This window comes from Nyctibius grandis, chromosome 2 (genome assembly GCF_013368605.1).
Source record: "Nyctibius grandis isolate bNycGra1 chromosome 2, bNycGra1.pri, whole genome shotgun sequence".
NCBI lineage: Eukaryota > Metazoa > Chordata > Aves > Nyctibiiformes > Nyctibiidae > Nyctibius > Nyctibius grandis.
Window position 1 is genome coordinate 20,193,215 of NC_090659.1, and position 20,179 is coordinate 20,213,393.

The 20,179-nt window shown below is 38.8% G+C and overlaps 1 protein-coding gene across 2 annotated transcripts in view; it reads left to right on the top strand.

Annotated features, from left to right (window-relative positions):
* ITSN1 (intersectin 1) overlaps positions 1 to 20,179 on the top strand; it is a 150,784-nt gene that overhangs the window by 92,022 nt on the left and 38,583 nt on the right. For both annotated transcript variants that reach the window (XM_068425074.1, XM_068425073.1), the window contains exons 20-25: positions 1,810 to 2,054; positions 3,697 to 3,856; positions 4,715 to 4,920; positions 7,374 to 7,456; positions 9,648 to 9,814; positions 16,620 to 16,665. In XM_068425074.1, coding sequence (XP_068281175.1) covers positions 1,810 to 2,054; positions 3,697 to 3,856; positions 4,715 to 4,920; positions 7,374 to 7,456; positions 9,648 to 9,814; positions 16,620 to 16,665 — 907 coding nt within the window. The remainder of the gene's footprint in view (positions 1 to 1,809; positions 2,055 to 3,696; positions 3,857 to 4,714; positions 4,921 to 7,373; positions 7,457 to 9,647; positions 9,815 to 16,619; positions 16,666 to 20,179) is intronic.

Below are 20,179 nucleotides of genomic sequence, written 5' to 3' on the forward strand. Positions count from 1 at the left end.
GACAATCAGAAGTAAAAGTTTGCTGCTTTGGTTTCAGTCACTTCTAAGCAAAAGAATGGTCCCACCTTTAGTCTAGAGTGACTAGTTTGCACCATTGCACCATTTTTTTGGCCACTAATTAATTTTTTTCTCCCCACAAGCAGCTGATGGGGTTATATTTTGTTAAAATCGATAGAGTGAATTCGTAGTTGTGTTTCCAAATGTAGGAGCATCTAACTCGAGACACTACTATATGCTATATTTGTATGATGTCATATACTGAAAACTCTTTTGACTGAAAAGGATACTATTTCTTATTCCTTAGCTCATGAAGTATTCTGTTATCAACACATCCATCACGCTGGTAATGGATTTTTAGGAAATAGTGTCAGGTGATTTAGAAGTACAAGTTTAAGCATCTCTGACTGCTGTACTGTTATCTGCCACAGTCAACTCTTGAGTTACGCTGTCATTTGAAACTCTTACATATTTTGAAATACTGATTGCTACTGGCCTAAACATATGAGAGAAATTCTTGCCAAAAGCCATCTACTGTGTAGAGCTGGTCATCTGACTTTTCATTACTGGTCTGGTTTTGCTGCTGACTTGACCATTGCTGGGGAAACTGCAGCTACACACAGCAGATTGTTGTACAAAGTAGGTGTTATTTACGTGTCAAAGGTGCCAACCCTATTCATATATAAGGGTTTGCTTGAAAACTCAGATTCTTTTGACCTTTCAAAGAGATTAGATAGCTAGAACACCAAACTTACCAGAATTGTTACCAAATACAATTATTGCCTTTTTTTCTTCTAAAAAGTTTCTGCAACTGACATTGCCTTGGAAGTATTTAGCCACCATATCAATTCACGAGGGGTAGCAAAGGTGAATTACTTTTTTTTCTGCGATTCTTGCTGAGTGTGGTTAGCTGCAGCTCACAGAATTTAAAGTAATCACTTTAGTTGAAATAGCAGACTAAGACAGCAATCTGTCAGTAGAGCTTGGAGAACAAATGTGTGAAATGTTTAAGAAAAGTTAAGAGGAAGGTGTGAAATTTGCAAAATCATAGCTTAACACGATTATAGTAATTAATTTTAAATATAAAATTAAAATACAGCTGCAAAAATAGCCTTGTTTTGTCCTGTCCTTTATAGCTTGGGGAAGATATTAGAGTGAGGGGAAGGAACAGAGGCCCTGCAAATTTATGTATGAAAACTTACCTTGGAATTGTTTTGTTTAAATCCATCAGCAGATCTGTGGGTTTGTTCTGAATTGTTGGATGGGTGTTGTTTTTAATATGCTGTGTTTTTCTGTAGTATTCTCTGCAAGAGAAAATCTAGGAAAATTTGTTTAAAACTGCATTTAGTGTTAGTTAAACCAGAAATATCAATATTTAAGGGATTTCTCTAGAACTCACTTCTCCCAAGTCTGCTGTACTATGACAGACTTTCAAGTAACTGTTTAAAAACCCATGCTTGGCTTATGCATTAGGACTGTAATAAAACATTTTTCCCTCATCATGAAGAAATCCTTTTGATTTTGGCTTGGGGGAAAAAAAGAAAAAAAAATAATTGCAAAGCTCTATTGCATTGCAAAATGTTCCCTTATCTAATAATATGCCATAGGAGGAATAGCTGTCAACATAATCCTCCAAAGGTAAATTAAATCACAACAACAAAATTCTGCCTAGGTGGAACTTGTATTTGTAATGAAGATGTCATGTCTCTGTAACTAGAGAAAGTTAATTACTGTGGATGAGATGGATTGTTTTAAGTGAAAATACCATTTGTATGTTACGTTTCTTAACTTTCTAACTTAATGCGTCTGCAGGTGGATGAAAGCCAGACTGGAGAACCAGGGTGGCTTGGTGGAGAACTGAAGGGGAAAACTGGATGGTTCCCTGCAAACTATGCAGAGAAAATACCTGAAAGTGAAGTTCCGGCTTCTGTAAAGCCAGCAGTTGAGGCAACTGCTGCACCTAAAGTTTCTGTGCGTGAAACCACTACATCGCTAGGAACTCCTGCTTCTACAGAGTGTACTACAACTGCCAATAACTGGGCAGACTTCAGTTCAACGTATGTTTGGGTAGCGATTATCACCTTAAATGTGATGGACTCCTTTTTCATTGATTTGATTGTGGTGGCAGTTAGCACAGAGTATCGAGATTGCAAAATAAAAATAGCTAGTTTGAAGTAAAATATTTTTTCCATAGTAAGTAGTTAAAATCGCAGCCTTGTGGAACTTTAACCATGCTCCCATCATATCTGTCCGAGCAATGCAGAAGGACACATCACAAATAGGAGACATTCCTAAGTGAGGATGGTGACATGGTGGAAATGCCAAGGTGTTCGCCTTCCTTCTCTTAAATTAGTTGACACCAATCCTCATTGAAGGTTTCCAACTTGGATTATGTAAAATATGATAATGACAGAGTTAACATGAAAAGATGGTTTGATAATTCCTTATCACAACATTAGTAAGACTGATAAAATAGAACATATGCCCTTCCCTAGATGTCATGTTAACTCAACTTAATGCTCTGTGCAGTATTATCAACTCTATGTAAATGGGGTTGAGTAAGTAATTATCTTATCTTTTGATCATGTAATACATATTTATAAATTAAAATCTAAATATCTTAGTGTAATATTACAGTACATAATATATGCTGTTTCAAAATTTTCATCAAATAGGTCACAGTAGCTTTTCCAGTTATTTAAACTTTTTTTGTTTTACTACAAACAGTCATTTTTCTGAGGGGGGAGGGTAAGACTAAATCTTGAGCTTCCTGGAGATGTCTGGCACATACTAGATTTTATAGTTTTGAATAAATCATACTTTTGACAAAGCTGTTTCTACCCTGGGTGGATAATGTGTGCTTTCATGCTTTTCGTAAAATTTAATACTCAGTTTCAATACAAAGTGAGTCCCAGAGCATTTATACTAACAATACTGTCATTAACATGAGATAGGGGTTAGGGATGGTTGTGGCCTTTGAACACTGTTACAGTCTAGGTGGACAACAATTGATTACTGCAACCAATAGCACAAGCAATAGGCAAAGGAAACTTAGGTTTAAGATAGGTGCTTTGTTTACACTCCTAGAGTTCAGGGGATTTTGTTCATTTAAGTGGGTATTTGGAGGCAGAGATTGTAAGATTTATTAGGCATTTTAAAGGACAAGAGATAACATAAAAAGGATATGAGGTTGCATAAAACTCTAAAGAGTTGAAAGGAGGCAGTAGGAAATAATTTTAAGCAAAAGAAAAAAGGATTTGAATGAGAAGCAGCAAAATGATGTACAAGGGGAAGTGATGTGAGAGGTCAGTGACATGCAGGTGTGAAGATTTTAAACCAGTTTTGAAGAGCATGATGATTTTTTTTTTTTAAGTTATCTCTTTCCACTGTGTATAATATAGACTGCACTACTTGAACTTGTATTGGGGCAGAGCTAAGAAAGGAAACTAAATTACAGGAACAGCTGGCCTTAAGTAGCAAGGACAAGCAACTGTATTTAGAGATTGCCTTTTTAAGATAAATTTATTGTTAGCCTATGCTTGACTGCACTACTTCCACCTGAGAGTTTTGATGCTCATGGAATATTCAATTAAAAGAAATTATCTTAGAACACAGAATTTTTTTTCTGCACAGTCTTCCTGCATGAGTGTTTTTATTCAACTGAAAACAGTAGGAATTACATCATTTTCTTTTTTCCAGATGGCCAACAAACACTAATGAGAAACCAGAGACTGATAACTGGGATGCCTGGGCAGCTCAGCCCTCTTTGACTGTTCCCAGTGCAGGGCAGCTGCGGCAGCGATCAGCCTTCACTCCTGCTGCTGTTACAGGATCATCTCCCTCTCCTGTCTTGGGTCAGGTGAGCATCTATATTCATTAAAACTGTTCTGACCCAGCACAGACGTTTGGAAAGCAAAGTATGAACATTGACCATGCATTAAAACAGTCCGGTGGGATAGGTAAGCTATTTCAGTTTGGAGTGATGAACAAGTAGCATACATTGATTTGCAAAGTCTGTGGCAGAATTTAACATGAAGCGGTTTCTGTTCTGCTATTCTGTGCTGGCTTTTTTAGGTTTTGGTGATCCAGTCTTAATGTTTTGGCAGGGTGCCAGTTTTGGGTCACTTCTTTGGGGCTTTCCTGAATCACATGACAATAACCTTCTCTCCAAAGTGGAGTATGTAGTTAAGTGGAATAGCAAAGGCAAAGCTTCACATCAGATGAATTCCATCCATCTGTTAAGGCATTTCCTTTTCCTCCACTGAACAACATACTGTTCTTGTAAGCAACTGTGTTCTGAAAAATGCTAAATATCTTAGAGCAAAAAAAAAAAAAAGTTGGAATGTACAATGAATAACTTGCAGCAAAGCATCATTTTCCATAAAGTTTACTTCCAGTCCTGCCAAAATAGCTTCATGAAGGTTTATTACATGTGTATCTTAATTGTAAAACTTTATTTAACTTGTTAAGCAAAACCTCTGATAATCTTGCATTGTACTGATTATGTGTTAACAGATAGAAATGTAGGAGGACTGTAAACATTTCTGGTATTACTTTGTAAGTTTAATTGACTTACTTTGCTTTATACAGTTGAGGGAGAGTCTGTGTATTTTGTTGCTATATAAGTAGCATAAGAATATAATTCCTTAAGCAGCTTTCTTTATGAAAGGTGGTACATGACTGACTTCTCTCCCTTTTTTTTTTATAATTGCATTAGGGTGAAAAAGTAGAGGGGCTTCAAGCACAGGCTTTGTATCCTTGGAGAGCGAAAAAAGACAACCACCTTAATTTCAACAAAAATGATATCATCACAGTTTTGGAGCAGCAAGATATGTGGTGGTTTGGAGAGGTTCAAGGACAAAAGGGGTGGTTTCCTAAATCGTATGTGAAGCTTATTTCAGGCCCCATTAGGAAGTCAACGAGGTATTTTATTTGCTTTTACCATACTTTACTTCTATACTGTAATACTTAAAAAGATACGAAGAGCTACACACTTGAATTTTAAAGTTTAGAATCTACTCTGTAAAAATGCTTTTTTATTACTCGCTTCTGGGGGGGTTTGACTTCCAACCCTGGAAATTCCTGTGAGGAATAAGAAAACTGACCTCACTTCTCCTTGGATCATGTGTCACTGACAAAAGATCTAAAGCTTAATGAACAGTCTTAATTTTATGTGACTTGCAACTAAAAAATTGGTGTATTGGGTTTTATGAATTATGTCTATGTAAGTCCCAGCTTACTTACCTTTTCCCCAAAGTAAAAAGGTATACCTCAAAGCTTAGACACTTATCATTACTCTTGGAGGATGAATGTGAAGGCAACATTAACATTAGTAACACAAATGAGAATGATTTTAGATATTTTGTTTTTTTCTGGGGGAGAAGAGGAGGTGCAGCAACTTGTGTATTTAAGGCAGTTACCTAAATGTAGCCATGACTGGCCATTGTACTTAAAAGCTTTAATTTGCACATTTACTGCTCTTCTTTTAAAATGTAGGGAATTGCTTATCACAGAATCACAGAAAGTTAGGGATTGGAAGGGACCTTGAAAGATCATCTAGTCCAATCCCCCTGCCGGAGCAGGATTACCTAGACCATATCACACAGGAACGCGTCCAGGCGGGTTTTGAATGTCTCCAGAGAAGGAGACTCCACAACCTCTCTGGGCAGCCTGTTCCAGTGTTCGGTCACCCTCACCGTAAAGAAGTTTTTCCTCATATTTAAGTGGAACCTCCTGTGTTCCAGCTTGCACCCATTGCCCCTTGTCCTGTCAAGGGATGTCACTGAGAAGAGCCTGGCTCCATCCTCATGACACTTGCCCTTTACATATTTATAAACATGGATGAGGTCACCCCTCAGTCTCCTCTTCTCCAAGCTAAAGAGACCCAGCTCCCTCAGCCTCTCCTCATAAGGGAGATGTTCCACTCCCTTAATCATCTTCGTGGCTCTGCGCTGGACTCTCTCTAGCAGTTCCCTGTCCTTCTTGAACTGAGGGGCCCAGAACTGGACACAATATTCCAGATGCGGCCTCAGCAGGGCAGAGTAGAGGGGGAGGAGAACCTCTCTCGACCTGCTAACCACACCCCTTCTAATACACCCCAGGTTGCCATTGGCCTTCTTGGCCACAGGGGCACACTGCTGGCTCATGGTCATCCTGCTGTCCACTAGGACCCCCAGGTCCCTTTCCCCTACACTGGTCTCCAACAGGTCTGTCCCCAACTTGTACTGGTACATGGGGTTGTTCTTGCCCAGATGCAGGACTCTACACTTGCCCTTGTTATATTTCATTAACTTTCTCCCTGCCCAACTCTCCAGCCTGTCTAGGTCTCTCTGAATGGCTGCGCAGCCTTCTGGTGCGTCAGCCACTCCTCCCAGTTTTGTGTCATCAGCGAACTTGCTGACAGTGCACTCTATTCCCTCATCCAAGTCATTAATGAATATATTGAATAGAACTGGTCCCAGTACCGACCCTTGAGGGACTCCGCTAGACACAGACCTCCAACTGGACTCTGTCCCATTGACCACCACTCTCTGGCTTCTTTCCTTCAGCCAGTTCACAATCCACCTCACTACCCGATCATCCAGACCACACTTCCTCAGTTTAGCTGCGAGGATGCTGTGGGAGACCGTGTCAAACGCTTTACTGAAATCAAGATAGACCACATCCACAGCTTTACCATCATCTATCCACCGGGTTATATCCTCATAAAAGGCTATCAAGTTGGTTAAGCATGACTTCCCCTTGGCGAAGCCATGCTGAGTGCCCCTAATGATCCCCCTTTCCTTGATGTGCCTAGAGACAGCACCAAGAACAAGTTGTTCCATCACCTTTCCGGGGATGGAGGTGAGGCTGACCGGTCTATAGTTACCCGGGTCCTCCTTCTTGCCCTTTTTGAAGACTGGAGTGACATTCGCTTTCCTCCAGTCCTCAGGCACCTCTCCCGTTGCCCACGACTTAGTAAAGATGATGGAGAGTGGCCTAGCAATGACTTCCGCCAGCTCCGTCAGCACCCGCGGATGCATCCCATCAGGGCCCATGGATTTATGGACGTCCAGGTTGCTTAATTGGTCCCTGACCCAGCCCTCATCAACCAAGACAGATTCCTCCTCTATCCTGACTTCTTCTGAGGCCTCAGGGGTCCGGGGCTCCTCAGGACAGCCTCCAGCAGTATAGACAGAGGCAAAGAAGGCATTCAGTAACTCTGCCTTCTTTTCATCCTCTGTCTCCAGGGCCCCCACCTCATTCATCAGTGGGCCTACATTGCCTCTAGTGTTGGTTTTACCTGCGGATGCATATGCATTTTTTAGTTTTTAAATATAATAATGATTTTTATGAAGAGATTTAATTTCTTAAATAACCGTTATTTTCTTCTAAAGCATGGATTCTGGTTCCTCAGAAAGTCCTGCTAGTCTGAAAAGAGTAGCATCACCAGCAACAAAAGCAACTATGTCAGGTGAAGGTAAGCATTTCAAACTGAATGGCATTAATAGTATTTTACTATGTAATTAAATAGAATAAGTCTGCTTATTACCCGCAACAAGCTTAGAATCAGATCATTGTGTTTTAAGATTGGGCCTGTTAAAATTGAAGCGCAAATCAATTTGCCTCTAGAATGATTTAAAATTATTATAGTAAGAATTTATATTTGTTGTGTATGTAGAAGAAATAATTTCACACGCCGTTAAAATGTCTTCTGTAGTTTGTACTGTTTCTTGTGTAAATATTTTGGTAACAATTCCCAACCCAGAATGGGTTTTTGCAGAGGACCACATAAGCACATCTGTGCATGTACTTCATGATGTCAGGAATTATTAATAAATGTCTCAATTTCACCCAAAGCTCATTTCCAATGTTTCATTAAAGCTTTTAATTAAAGAAATTACAATCAGTTATAGAATGTTGTGATCTTTATGGTCAAGGCTACGCCTCATTTTTTAAAGCTGGAGCCTGGGGCACAGACAGATAACTGTCAGGCCTCTGGAGGGTCTTAAGACTTGCATTCCTGGCTGTTACCACCCTTCAGCTGGAGGTTAACGTCTCCACACGAGCTGTATTAACAGACTATGTGGGCACTCTTAATCCACTTCAATGCATAGTCAGCTGGGTTAATTTAAATCACAGTCAGAGTAAATCAGTGAACCTAAATATAGGTTACAAATGAACATTCATATATGACCTCTACAGCACACCTTACGTTTTTAAACTACAATTTGACATACTATTTTAAGTGAAAGAGTCTCTTTGATTACTGGTGTATTTAATTTGCCACTGGCATGAGCATTACAGAAATTAAAAGGAGGGAATGGTGAAGATCCATGTAACAAGGAAAGTGAGATAATCAGTTATTTCAAAATACAACTAGTCTTGCTCACTATGTATTTTAGGAAAAGCAATTGTTGAAATGGTAAATCTTTTTTGTAAAGTATGGGATATCTCAGGCTGTACGTATTAAAAAGGAACACAACTTTTTAACAAAATGTTTTTTAAAAAGTTGTATTATTAAGAAATAATAAAGCATGGATTTAGCATATTCTATTACATTTAAAGGATTTAAGAAAAATTCCATGTGTTGCATACATTATGATATTTAATGTATGTGTTCATGTGTATGTGCATACAAACAGATGTGTGTGTTCTTTAGATGCAGTCGTTAGACAAACCACTTCTTAGCTTTCATTAAGGATGGCAATTGTGGTTTGAATTCTTGCTGAACTCCACCGAGCTAAGCTTTTTGTTCAGATTTAGTGTTCAGGCAAATAGAACAATTGCCAGCTGCAGTTGAATACTTGAACGTTTTTGTACATATGCATGAAAGTCTTCCTGAAATACTGTGAGCTGCTCTTAGGTCCAGAGCTGGTCCTAGAAGCAGAGGATATAATCTTCAGAAATCTGTTTTGTGCCCATATAAAGTGTGATAACGCTCAGTTAAATAAGAATGTATCAAGATGTATAGAAAATGTTACTGAATTGTCTGAAACTCCTCTTGTAATCATTTGCGTAAAACTTTTTCATGTAGTTCTGTGATTGAATTATGCATTACGTTTCTGAACATCAGTCTACTTTAGTGTTTTTGCACTTGAATCCTAAGTAGTTGACTGTGTTTTAACAAAACAGAATGCATTCAGGCTTTGTCTTGACGTTTCCCAGCCATCTGTTGCGTTAAGATGCAATGAGAAGTGTGCCCTTCATGCACAGCTTCAAGTAATGAAAGAATTCATTGTATACAAGAGCCAAACAGCATATGTAAAATGAAGACTGTATCTACAGATATTTGGATACTGAGACTTTCCATCTCCAAGACTGAAAATTCTAGTCATCAGCATAAACCAGAAACCATTGGGAAACATGTTCTCAGAGTAATTTCTGATATAAATTAATAATTTATGTACATTTTAATTATAGTAGCAAATTATTTTACAAAAAAAAAAATCCCCCAGAAGCAGCCTTTCAATAGATTGTATTTAGTTCTGATAAGTATCATTTTATTCATTAAATATTGAGGTTTCTATGAATAGTAATTAATAAATTTGTCTACTATCTAGCCCATGTATAGACTACATTATATTAGTTAGGTTTTGCAACTGTTAATCAAGTGATGCAAATGTTTATCAAGTGTTTTCCCATGTTCTGTATTTATTTTCCTCTTACAGAGTATATTGCTATGTATACTTATGAGAGTTCTGAACAAGGAGACCTAACTTTTCAACAAGGTGATATGATTCTTGTGACAAAGAAAGATGGCGACTGGTGGACAGGAACACTGGGTGATAAATCAGGAGTTTTCCCGTCTAATTATGTGAGACTCAAAGATTCTGAGGTAGAGACATAATAAAATCTTATGAAATTGAGCTGGGGGAGGTGTGTTTTATTTGGTGTTGTAGTGATAGTTGCAAGTCAGTGGATCATAAGGGAAGAAAAAATAGTTTGCAGTTTTACTGAATGTGAGACTGGAAAGAGAAAACAATAATAGTTGCATTTTACAACATGAAGTCATGGGTTGTGGGTTGTAAATTAAATTAAAATGAATCTTGCATAGTTAATAGTTAACTTGGCAGTTTTCTAGAGACAAATCAGAATAGCTATGACTACTTTGTCCCCCAGGTAAGTTTTTAGTGACTGAGCTGTATCTTACTGCCACTACTGTTAAAAAAAAAAAGATATAGAGAATAGCATTTTAGTCTATTATCTTTTTTTTCTGCTATTGTCACTTTCTTGCAATCAAGGGGAACAAATTTCACAACAGAACTCAGCTAACTACTACATTTATTTGAAAGTTCTTCACTGAATAATAGAGGTTCTGTTTCATCTGATTTTTATCCTGGAATAATCTGATAGAACATGTCTGCATTAATTTTTTTTTCTTTCTTTTTAGGCATTCTAAAGAAACATGTTTTGTCATTTATATTGCTCATCTGTTTGAGAGGATAGTTCATCTACTAGTAGGAATTAGCTTAGAGTCATAGTTGAATACAATACTAACCTCTTGATGACAGGGAGTTCTTGTTTATGTCTCTAAGAGTAATAGGGGTTTTAAAAGTCAATAAATAAGTAAAAATTACTGGATTTTTAGAAATGTAGGTGGTAAGGCTTTTTCCACAAGTCTTGAATGCTGTGTGTGTGACACAACTCAGTGAAAGACTGTCTGCAATATAAAGCTTGAGCAAAGTCACTCCTTAAAATTATTTCTGTTGGTGGAAAAGCCAAAGAATAAAACCTGCAGTGAAATATGACGCTGTAGAAAGCCTTTATATAATAAATTTCTAGATAGTAGAGAAATTTCAGTAACATCCTCTGAGACAGGATTAAAAAAAATTTGTAGTTTATACTTAGTATTATAGTCCTTGGGAGAAATAGTATTGTGGTATTGCTTTCAGAAACATTTTAGAAACTTTTCTCATCTATATTTTGTATCATGTAACAATTTTCTTCAATCCCTAGCACTACTACTTTGAGAACTAATCAGTCTTATACTGGAGAAGTCCTGTCCCAGCTTTGATTAGTCGTTCCCTTGTGTTGTGAGGTAAACTTTTCTGTGCACATTAAGACTGTAGTTACATAGAACAGAACCATAGAATCATTTAGGCTGGAAAAGAGCCTTAAGATCATCGAGTTCAACTGTTGACCTAGCACTGCCAAGTCCACTGCTAAGCCATGTCCCTAAGCACCACATCTGCACATCTTTTAAATACCTCCAGGGGTGGTGACTCCACCACTTCCTTGGGCAGCCTGTTCCAATGCTTGAGAATGCTTTCTGTGAAGAAATTTTTCCTAATATCCAATCTAAACCTCCCCTGGTGCAACTTGAGGCCTTTTCCTCTTGTCCTATCACTTGTTACTTGGAGAAGAGGCTGACACCCGCCTCGCTACAACCTCCTTTCAGGTAGTTGTAGACAGCAGTAAGGTCTCTCTGAACCTCCTTTTCTCCAGACTAAACATCTCCAGTTCCCTCAGCCGCTCCTCATAAGACTTGTTCTCTAGACCCTTCACCAGCTTTGTTGCCCTTCTTTGGACTCTCTCCAGCACCTCAATGTCTTTCTTGTAGTGAGGGGCCCCAAACTGAACACAGTATTTGAGATATGGCCTCAGCAGTGCTGAGTACAGGGGGACAATCACTTCCCTAGTCCTGCTGGCCACACTATTTCTGATACAAAATGATTATATGTAAGCCATGCTAAGTGAGCACAGGTATGGTCCTACCTGCCACACTTTTGCTGCTACTGTCTTTCATCTGACCTATTAATAAGCCAGTTCAGGACACTAAGCAGAGTAGAAAACTAGTCTGTCAGAAATAATATATGCTTCTAAGATGGTACTCCAAATCAGCTCAGTAAGGGTTAGAAAAATGTCAGTACCAGAATTAGTATGGGAGGAGAGCAGTGAAGGAGACAAGATTGCCTCAGCATCGAGTTAGATTAGCTTGAGCTCATTTTGACCTGTGTTCTTAGCTGTCTTTTTTGTTAAATCCTTTATTTTAGAAGCGTAACATCATACCTTATGTTTAGTATATGGTTTTGGATGTGCCTGTGCTCATTCCTACCTTTCAATTGCATCAAATCTAGTGACTACGGACCAGCAGATAAAGTTAGATCAGGTCCTGGACTAGAAGAGGAGTACTTGATGGATCAGTTTATGGAAGCATTGTAGGTGTAGCACTATCGAGCCCATCACAGCAGGCTAGCTTGTCTTTTTGAGAATTAGAGTAAATTTTGTACAGTAGTAAGTTGTGGTGTTAGGTAGGATATGGGTTTACCCTGACAACAGAGCTCCATGAGAGTCCGGACAAGAAATTCTGAATTCTCTGTCCCCAAGTTTAGCAGCTTGATTCTCCTCTGAGCGGTACAAGATCCCTTCAGTTGTGGCAGTGGAGGTGTTTGTGGGTCTGTACTAAGGAATTTACCTGGTTAAGAAAAGCACTCCTTTTTGCAGTCCAGGGTGTGGATTATAGTTCAGCCCTGCCAGTAATTCTTCGCATGCATCAAAAAAGATGGTGGCTTGCCCCACAGAGGTATAGGAGCAAGTGTACAGATAATTGCCTAACCTGTGGAATATCTTGTGATCATGAAACTGTGCCCTAAGTCTCTTTATATTACCTGTACATTTGTAGTTGATGAGTGGGAACTTACGCTGTCAGCCTCCTGAAACCCTGTGAGGCCTGTTTTATAGGTAGATAGTAATAGTTGCTAGTTAGTTACTTAACCTCAGCTACATTCTTGTTAGTTAATGTTCGGTTTCCTTTGAACTTTTGTGAAGGAACTGTTTTTTGTTTTCCCTTAAGATACTCTCAACAGAGTTTAGTCTCAAAACCTGGGAATTTGTATTCAGATGTGCAGAGCTGCCTTTTGTGTGCCTTTAAGGACTGGATGCTTGTCCTGTCTGGTGAGAGACAAGCGCACATATTGGCAAATCTTCTTTGCAGAGAACTCAGAAATAGACATTTAATACTGAAAACTATTTTTATTAGAGAGGTCAATTGATGTTTCTCTGTTCTCAACTTGTTTGGGACTGAAACATCTAAGTGCAGTTCATCAAAAAGTGCTCCAACTGCCCTTTTTGCTGGTGAAAATCACATCTTGAGATAAAATCTCGACGAGAGAGGAAATAAAAAGCACAGAACTCATGGAGATCTTGATATCCGGGATGCTTGTTTTCATAAAGTGATTCATATGCCCTGCAGGACATATTTCTTATTCCAAGTGGATAATTGCCATTACACGTACAGTGTTTTGCTATTCAGCTTGTTCACAGCGCCAGTTTTTACAAAGGATTTCACAATAGTGGCTGTCTGTTAACTTTAAGATGTACCGCTGCGCTTGGACAGCTGGCTGATTGTGGCAAATGTTACTAAAAGAGTAAATTAATTTAATGTGTTCTGCACTATTGACTTAGGCCCAAAGAAAAACTAAGGCAGTACTGATCTTTCAACAGCAAGCGCAGTTTGTAGAAATGGTTGTAAGCCTCAAAATATCGATGGTTTACACATCAGAAGAAATTTTTTTTGAGTCTGTTCTCCTGTACCTAATCCCAGGCTACCCATTCACATCAAGTTGCTAAATTAAACTATTTCCTGTTCCTTAAAGTTTCAGCTTATTAACAGAGTGAAAGTCTTTGTTCTTCAAATAAACGATTACACTGGTTCATGGTCCATTCTCGGAGTTTTCATTAGGTTGAGGCAGATGGATACGGATCTGTAAAAGGTTTTTATTCTACCCTGCCTTTCTCGAGACTGGTGAAAATTACCTCTGCATAAGGTATGGAGCTCATACGGTGCACTTGGAAACACAAAAATTTAGATGCCTCTACTTATGAAACTTTGCATAAATATTCTGAAAATAATAACAGTCTGAATGTATTTAATCTGGATTCTATGGGTCTTACTGTACAATGCAATTGGCAAGTCTACTGCGGTGTCTTATTGAATTAACAAAGCAAGTTATGCTCTACTGTTTCAAGAGACTTTATCACTAGTGTCTCAGGTGGGCAAAAGGGAAGTAGAATGGGGATATGTCCCCTCCACTGTGTTTCTGTCAACAGAAAGAATAGAAAATACTTCTCCATCTACTGAGTGGGCCAGAAGTTGGGTCCATCTTAAATGAATTATTTATTAATTTAGTTATTTATTGAAGTACTGCAGGACTTCTCTATGTATTTCTTCTGCTTTTTTACCAAGGATTTAGAAAATCCTCAAACAGAATTCAGACTCAGTCTGGTCAAGGTGATTTTGAAGCTTCTCTCTTAAAATAATCTCTATATGTTTACCAGTTAACTGTAAAGATACAGTGTCACAGCCTGTTTTGTCTGTCCGTATGCTCCTAATCTGGCAACATGGATGTTGACAAAGTGCTATTTTGAAGGTGGATGTTCTCTGAAGGTCCAAACACTTGTTCTTTATTGAGGAGGGGGAAGGGTGTTTCTCTGCCTGAAACACTTTCCAAACAGAATTAATTCCTGATATTGCCATATTAGTGCCAGTTGTCACCTTTGGTTCCATACCCTGTAATTTTCCCTACTTGGGACTGTCGATGGACTCGCAGTCATTTTGTCTGGACCATCTTCTCCTTGTCCCCAGATATAAAGTTAGTCTTCATATCTGATCTCTGCATGATGCTTTCCTATTTTACTTTTTTTGTTTATATAGGTCACAGTGGTTGTAGAGAAAGGGGGAGAACTGAAGAGAAAGAAAGGAATATAGGGAAGAAAGGAAGATTTGCTGGCCTTGTGGAAAGTAACTATAATCAGTCTTTTACAATGACAAGATAGTGTCACTGAGACAGGGATACCTAAGTATCATTTAGCTTAAAGCATCCACTTGACACAATCTTTCCCAAAATCTAAGTTGCAAAAGGTCAAGGAGAAGCGTGGTATACTAGATATATGTAAGGTCCTTTGATGCCAAATTAAAAAAAAAAAAAAAAAAATTCCCATTCCCACTCTTACCTTCCAATACCAGTTACAGCTTTTGAGGTAGGCAATGCCAACTCTGCTGGGTTTTCCGTTGTTATTAGGTGGGTTTGGCTTGACCAATACAGCGTTGTGAGGTGCTAGAGTTCAGTCTGAAAGATCAGGCTTCTTTAGTAGCTTTTCTGAAAGATGTTCAAAAAGTGGATATCTTAGAGCAGCTATGTAATCTTCAGGACAGATTGAAGATCTATCTAAGAATCTATTTTATAGAGGCATTCAAAATGAATACACATTTTTAAATGGCCCTGTTCTCTCAGTCATTTAACTAGATTTTTAGTTGCTCCTTATATTAGTTTCTGCTGGAATCCCCAAGTTTTCAAAGCATCAAGTTAATGTGGAGAATACTGAGGATGATACTCTTCTTTTCCATAGAGGAATTAGGATTCTGTGAAAACCTTCAGGTCATTTGATGTAGGCTTCAAGTTTGTGAGGAGGATCCTAAAGCAGAAGTGGAGGGGACTTGAGAGGAAGTGTCATGAGCCTTGCTTGAAGGCAAGAGGATATTTATGGTTATTCGTTTCTGACCAAAGTACAGTTTAGATTTGTTATGTTGCTGTTGTCCATATCAAACCTTTCTTTTTCGCAGAAGAGAAGACTGGCAATGTACTGGGAAGTAATTATTTAGGGGGCAGAGGGAAGCTATCCTAGACAGGGATGGTGACTAGAAGGGTTGGAAGACGACTGAGGAACGGGGGTGTGCAAGAGGCAGAGTTGAGACCACACACTGTTTTCAATACTCTAATTGCATGTATGTCAGCAGACCTGTGAGTGCATTAAAAAAAATAAATAAAGATAACTTCCCAAATAACCAGTGGCCTCAAAAGATTTTTTTTTCCAAGAAGAGAACTTTGAGTTTGTAAATTATGAAAGCTTTTCATGTTAAATTTCATCTTTTAGTATCGCTGTTTTCCTATACTTAACTGAACTGATTTCACTGCTTGCTGGATTTCTTGTGGCTTTTCAAAGGCTTTTCTTGCAAATCTCTTGGCCTGGATGATGATGATGTTCATCCCTCATCTCACCCCATCTATATTCAGAGGAAACAGCTACAGATGGGTAGCACCTTGCTATTCAGTGTCCTGTGCTCTCACTTGGGCACAAAAATGGTGGTGGGGCTTTTACTACTGCAGCACACTCCACCTACAAAGTTCAGATGACTCATCTTAAAGATGCAGTGACTACACTGACTATGCTAATGTGCCATATGAGAAATTTTAGAATCATCGTATGGACAGTATTGAAATAATTATGTCCAGTTAGTTTTTTAGGCATATTTGCAATCTAACTATTTATAGAGTTGAAAACTACTATTGTTGTTTCAACTCGACAGAATTCACATTCTGTAGATATGCAGATTTACAATTCAAATGCTATGTAATTTGGAATTACATTGGTATTTGCAGTCCATGAAAGGAAGAAGAGTTCAGGAAAGATGTCTACACATTTGTATAGTCAGTCATCCACTTCCATATACTGTTTTTTATTTATTCCTATATATTAATTGCCATCTCAAATATTAAGGGTTTCTGTAAGAATATAATCTTCCTGTGAGAGTTTTTTACTTACATCCTTGGTTATTGTGTTAAAGGGAAGCATAGTAAATCATTTTCATGTACTGGAGAAATAAATGAGTGCTAAACTTTAATCTTACTTTCTATTTCAAGGCTCCTGGAGCAGCAGGAAAAACAGGAAGCTTAGGGAAGAAACCTGGTGAGTCATATATTGTGACAGTACCTTGTATCTGTTCTTAAGTACTTAAGTTCAATGGCAACAAAAGCTTTTCTGTGAAAATAAATTGTTTGTTCTTTGTCATTTTGTAGTAATTGGCACTGATGAAAACTGTTGTCTATAATACAATAATGCATAAACTGTCAATCATTCTATCTGTCATGTATCAATCTCTAGCATGTAGCTAGAGAATAAAAACCTGCTTGCTCAAAAATGAATGTAAACTTCATGATAGATTGCTGAACAGAACAGTGGAAGCCTACAAAAAGCCCAAGTTTGCCAGTGCCTCTGAAAATGGAAGTACACATTCTTACGGTGTGGGTTTACAGCATTTTGCCCAGAATGCTACTGAATATGGTATACATGGACTCTGTGAGCTCTTGTGCCTGCTTCTCATTTTCAAGAGCACATGCCTTGTATCCATGCTACGTAGCTTATTGCCTGTCAAGTATTGCAAGAAGATCATGTTGCATGTTACTTTTTGGCTGGAAAGAGGTCCCCTGGCTCTTGGGGTGGTGGGGGCTTTCCTTCCAAACAGCTATTGTATTTCCAAAGATCATTAGAAAAGTGCATTCTCTGCCACTGGCAGGCATTTGTAAACTTTCCAGAACACCTCTCTTTTTTTCCCTTCAGTGTGTTTATTTGCTGTTGTACCGAAGAGATGACTTTGCGTTGAGCTGAACCAAACTGAAGAGGGGGTGCTCCGTGCTTCTATTCTGTCCCTTTCTCTGAGGCTTGTTCAGTTGCACAGTGAGGTGGTTCAAGGATGTGATCTACCAAATCTTGCCTTATTTCCATAGGCACACACATGCATATGCATATGTTGTTTTGTGGGGAGGAGGTTTTGCTTTGTCTCCCTGAACAGGTTCACTGTGCGTGTAAAAGGAGTCGGGGAGAGAAGATTGCAGCAGCCCCAACTTCATTTGGCTTATTTTACTTTGACACATGAGTAGTGGGCTCCTCTCGTCAAATCTTAGTGAGCCATCTATGGAAAGAAGGGCTTGGAAGTAAACTACTCCTGCCTTTTCTAACTTTAATTTGCGTGATTAAAAATAGTTGTGTTAATAGATGCAAAGCTCAAGAGAACAAGAACAGAGATCTGGAAAACCTCTGGAAGTGATACCTGGTAGGAATGGTGAGAAGATGCTCATAGGGCTGGCTGCTTTTTCCATGTGTGGGAGAATGGTGGATGGCAAGGCTGGAGTACCAGCCTTATAGTCGCTGGTCTCCTGTATTTGAACTTTCAGTGAAGTAGAGACTGGGGGGATGTTGACAAAAGGTGTGTTCAGAATCTTTTGGAGTTTAAGAACAGTTTGGGAACAATCCTGCCTGTTTTTCAGCAAGGAGATTCATGGATGTTTTTGCTATAAATGAGCTGCGAGTGCTTAGCCAATGTAAGTGAAATGCTAATGAATGAGGCGAAATATTCCTGTTTATTCTAGAAGCAGCAGGACGAGTAGGTGGGAGTTGGTAACTGTGTGTTGAAGGGCAAGGGAAAAGAAACTGTTCTCTGCGTATTTAAGCAGCAATGTGAGGACAATTTATCTGTGAGAAGGCATTTATTTCTTTTTGTAAATGTATCTGTTTTAGTAGAGGCCACATTTTTTGTCCTGGACTGTAATTGAATTGGATCTCTTCTCAGTAATTCAATGCTTAAATAAATCAAGACTAAAACGTCCTTCCTGGAAGGAAAGCTATTTCTTTTCTTTTCTTTTTTTTTTTTTTTTTTTTTTACTTTTTTGCTGAGTTGTTTTCTCTAACTTTCTGCTTCTCTGTGACATGCAAGAACTGAATGTTAAACTTGTAATTCATGTTGTAACTTACTTAACACACAGTCCACAGTAAAAATTCTTTGTGCTGCTGGTTGGTGAAGGAGGATATCTGATACCTGGAGCCTTGTAAATCACCTTTTTATAGATAAAAATGAGAAATTCCTGGTTCTGAGAGAGATGCAAGGTATAAGATTTTTGCTCTTTCAGTATGATATACTGAATATTATAATTGCCATGGTAGTGAGAGAGATTTTTGCTTGATTTTAAAAAAAAAATATATTTTGACAAACTCCCACACTTAATGTGTTTGCTTGTGTTAATTTTGCCTCCTGAGTAGCTCTAGGGTAGAGGAATTAATGTGATTCTGTGGAAAAACCTGCAAATGCAGGAAGTTTGCAGGCTTTCTAGCAGTATAGCCATGTTTCCTGCCAAATAGCCTGCTTGCTTTGCCTTTGTACAGGACAGCCTGTGCTGCTGCAGCTGGCTTTTCTTTGTGTAAACCTTTCTGCTCTTCTATCATCACCTGCTCTATTTTACTTAGAAATTCTTTCTTCTGTCTTCTGCTTTCACACTTTGTGTGCTAAGTTCCAGATCCAGGTTTAAAGCATCTTTCTAACTCTCAGTTACTGGCTTTTTCATCACCTGTTTGGTTCCACCTCTATGTGCCTGCCTCTCCCCTCTTCTAGTTACGATGAGGGAGGTTCTGCCGTAGTTAACTCTGCGTGTGTCATCGATTGCAGTGACCTCAGATTGCTTGCCATCTCTGTGCTTTTTCATTGTCCTCATGTCGTTCATTTACATCTTGAATGCTTCTCTGACCATTTTTAATTTTCCTAATCATCCTTTTCTTCTACATTTTAAGTAAATCATCTGATCGTTTTTCCCTGGAGGTCTTCAAATCACTTTGTTGTTTCTTCCCTGCAACAAAACCTCCCTCTGTTTGAAAGGAGTTGGCTTTGTGGTTTCCTCTGCGTACAACTGCCTTTTCAATGATTGTTCCCTTTCCCTGCTTTACCAGCAGACTCCCCGCTCCTTTCCCAGCCTGTGGGTGATGTGTTGTTACTGAGCGCCTTTGCTGTTTCTCTTGGCCACAGGAAGTTTGGTGCTTGTTGGCAGAGAGGGCCAACACTGTGTTACTTTCTTAGTATGGCTGCCCATGAGAAAGCTGGAGAGCACTTCTGTGTACGTGCTCCCTTCAGACTCAGTCCCTTTTGCTGTTGTTGCTGTGTTGACTGCTAGTCCACCTCACGCTCCCTGTCACATTGCTTTCTGCTGCTTTATAAAGGGACAAACTGACGGCAGGTGTGACCTTTTTCTGCTTAGTCTTCCAGTGCCAGTTTTTTAGGATAGACTAGATTGAAAATATATACAAACAGTAATCGTAAGTGAAAATAACTGATACAGATATTTTTTTATCAAGATTTTCAAATAAAAGCTAAAATCTCAAGCAATGTATTGATCTGTGATCAGATAATTGCTGAGGCTTTAAAATAAGCTGACTGCCTTTGCACTGAAGCAGTTGAGACACATTTCTCTGATCTTGTACTACTGTCTCTGTTGTGGGTTTTTTCTGGGGTAGTCTTAGACCTCAACCATAACCAGTCAAACTCAGTGCCCACATCGGCTGTTTGATGGTCCCCAATTTTATTTGATGCATTGCCAAATAAAAACCTCCTTTGTCTTAAACACAGGTCCAGAATTTACTATTCCAGGAAAGGTTTTTC